Source organism: Aquarana catesbeiana, linkage group LG01, assembly GCF_042186555.1.
Source record: "Aquarana catesbeiana isolate 2022-GZ linkage group LG01, ASM4218655v1, whole genome shotgun sequence".
Lineage (NCBI taxonomy): Eukaryota > Metazoa > Chordata > Amphibia > Anura > Ranidae > Aquarana > Aquarana catesbeiana.
The window spans coordinates 962,914,527-962,917,606 of record NC_133324.1 but is presented as its reverse complement, the minus strand read 5'-3'; the positions used below and the strand labels follow the sequence as shown (position 1 = coordinate 962,917,606).

The following is a 3,080-nucleotide window of genomic DNA, read 5'->3' as shown; positions in this document are numbered from 1 at the left end:
GCTCCTGTGTTTTGGCCAATCAGATCCTCCCATCAATTAGCAAAAGCCATTCCCCTTCCCACATATATACCCCACATACAGTATATCCAGTCCATACTGATCTTACTTTTACTTGAAGCAAAAGTGAGTTTGTATTTCCATTGACTACTTTATCCGGAAACTATTTCAAGAAGAAGATTTACCACATTGGGAAGTCTACAAAGATTCCACGAGTGAAGACCCAGTGGGATACCACCTGCAGCTTCATTTTCTAAGGTTAGTCATTAAAAACATTATAGTTTCCTCTAAAATATCAGGATCTTTCTTTTAGAACCTGTTGTCTACTCTTTGTAACAGATAACTTAGCAGTGAGTTAAATAGGTAAACTCTTTAATTTTCTTTTAAATTTTGATTTTTTTTCTCTTCCCATTTATGGTCAGTGTAGAGATCCACACATGGATTGGAAATCCATATTATCTTGCAATCCTTAATTCTTTTTTAAATATAACCAACCTCATACATGGATATGTTCTGTCTTCATATATCTATGAAGTAAATTTGAACTGTGAAATCTTAGGTTATTTGATCATTTCCATGATCCAACAGTTGGGTGTGAAAGCACAATGCATTTTTTTTTGTTTAGTAATTGTTTTAAATAGTAGTTTGGGTTCCAAATTCCACCATTCCAATTTGTTTTTAGTTTTCATGGAAGTGTTTGTTAATTTCTCTTATGCCTTATTGTTACAATACCAGTGACATTTGAACCTCTATTAACTAGAATGTTGATAATTTTCACCAGCCACTCTCTACTAGTGCTGTAGTTTAGAGATCAGCTTCAACCAAAACCCATTTCTTGGTTTGTAATCTCTGTCAGCTTTTAACTGTCATATGTATCCATCACTGGAGACGACACAGACTATGATATCTCCCCAACTGGGATACATATGGTTGTAAAAACCTGACCAAATATGCTGGGCAATATTCAGAGGGATGTTTAATGCTGTTTGATATCATAATTACAATGCCAAGAGAAACTAATCTGTATTTTCTTTTTTGTCGTAACTTCAGAATGGCTTATAACATCAAGGAGGTGACCAAGAACACCGCAAGGCAAGTCCTTCAACTCATCACCCAGACCTCCGAAAACCTGAAGATGATGGAGATATCAGAACACTTTGACCCGATCCAAGAACTTGGGACGGGTTCATATGGAAAGGTCCTCCTGGCCAAACATCGGGGTTCAGGTAAATGTTATAGATTAATTCATGTAAGGAAAATCATTTCTTAGTATTAGTCATGCTTCTGAATCAAATTAAATGAATGGAACTAGAATTGCTCATCTGTAGACAATCAGTAGGTCAACTTTGAAGCCACGTGTACACATAAATTGTTTAACTTTAGCTTGTAAATATTATACTGAACATTGTGTATATGAAGCATTTACAAAGCATTAACCTTGCTTTGAGCAGCGCTCTTTTAAGTTACATCCAAGTATCTTTCAAAGTAAGTTCTTAAAGTAGCCATCATTTCCAGTTTTGGAGGGATGATTATGCATCTTAACGAGTCACTGCTGTAGATTTAATCAAGCTTCTGGCACACTTCAATGGGCTTTTAGCAAGCTTCTGCATTTGGTTTATGTTACTAATTCTCTTTTCTCTCTCTCTCTCTCTCTCTCTGTTTGACAGGTCAGTTAGTGGCCGTGAAGCTGCTTAGCAAGGCGAAAGTTTCAATGGACAACTTTCTGGTGGAATATGGGATGTCTATCAGCCTCAGCGGCCATCCCAACATCATTAGGACCCATGAAGTTGCCTTTCACACAAGTAGAGACTATGCATTTGTCCAGGAGGTGGCGACGGCTGGAACTCTTTATTCCCTAATAAAACCAAATGTAAGTTTGTATGAAAACAATAATAATCTTTAAATTAAGAAAATATTTATTCCCCATCTTTAATTTCTTTAAAGTATTTAAAGTAGAGGTTTAAGGACTCCCCACTCATTACAGTGAGTTGGTGGGATACTGTATCATTTCATTAATAACCTTGATTTTAGGTATGTAACTTTCTCAGCTGTGAAGCAAGGTGACAAATGATGGTCCTGGATCTTGCACCATCAATGGTGAATCTCATATATGTATACCAACAGGTTTCCTTTAAGTGTCATTTCAAGTGAAATTAGCTAATATTTTATGTTGCTGTTTAATGGATAATATAGTCTTCTTATTTGATTACATTTTTTTCAATGTTGGTGTCTATATTTTGCCATGTTGGTGTCTAGTGGCTAATTTTGTCCTGTATTATTTTTTTCATAGGTTGGTTTAAATGAAGATACAGTAAAGCGATGTGTTCCTCAGATAGCCAGTGCTTTGGAATACATGCACACCAAAGGGATAGTCCACCGTGACATCAAGCCGGACAATATTCTGTTAATGGACTTTGAATGTAATATTATTAAATTGGCAGATTTTGGACTGACACGGTTCCAGGGTACTGAAGTACCAGCCATATCCCGCTTCACACCATATAGGGCTCCGGAACTGTGTAGCCGTAAACAAGGAGATCAGTTGCTTCTACTCCCGAGCATTGATATCTGGGCCTTTGGTGTCATCATTTACTTTACTATGACTGGATCATACCCTTGGAAAGGAGCAGAGAGACGTGACCCAATGTACAGAGACTTTGCTTGGTGGCAAGTCAGAAAGGATGTTACCTTAGCATCAGAAAAGTGGAAGAAGTTCTCTCTTGAAGCCAGGCAAATGTTCTGGGATCTTTTGGCACTGAATGCTACTGAGAGGTGCTCAGCAATGGACATTATAAAATATCTTCATGTGCCATGGAAAGCAGAAATACCTTCAGAAAACCATATTTAGTGCTTACCCCCGAAGGAGTGACTGATTTTATTTGGGTCTTTGCCATCACCCCCTTACCTATATTTCCACCAGACACTGGACTTAGAGTCTATATTAGGCCTTATGCCCACCAATGTATGCACCAGTCACTTTGTTACATTTCCAATGCTTTATTGTAAAACGTTTGAAGAGGTAGCTGTAAAGAAGTAGAAAGGGAGTTGCAGGAGGGTTCAGATACCTTATGCAGATGACTGAG

General features: G+C 37.6%; 1 protein-coding gene across 1 annotated transcript; it reads left to right on the top strand.

The window, feature by feature from the left end:
- Window positions 1-1,048: 1,048 nt before the first annotated feature.
- On the top strand, window positions 1,049-2,845 carry LOC141128775 (serine/threonine-protein kinase SBK1-like). Its single transcript, XM_073616266.1, has 3 exons — window positions 1,049-1,223; window positions 1,665-1,867; window positions 2,288-2,845. Exons 1-3 carry the CDS (start codon window positions 1,049-1,051, stop codon window positions 2,843-2,845), a joined length of 936 nt encoding a protein of 311 aa, XP_073472367.1.
- The last annotated feature ends 235 nt before the right edge of the window (window positions 2,846-3,080 follow it).

Coding starts and splice junctions, on each gene's coding strand:
- LOC141128775 (XM_073616266.1), top strand. CDS start 1,049: ATGGCTTATAACATCAAGGAGGTGACCAAGAACACCGCAAGGCAAGTC. Junction 1,224..1,664: donor GGCCAAACATCGGGGTTCAG/GTAAATGTTATA, acceptor TCTGTTTGACAG/GTCAGTTAGTGGCCGTGAAG. Junction 1,868..2,287: donor ATTCCCTAATAAAACCAAAT/GTAAGTTTGTAT, acceptor TTTTTTTCATAG/GTTGGTTTAAATGAAGATAC.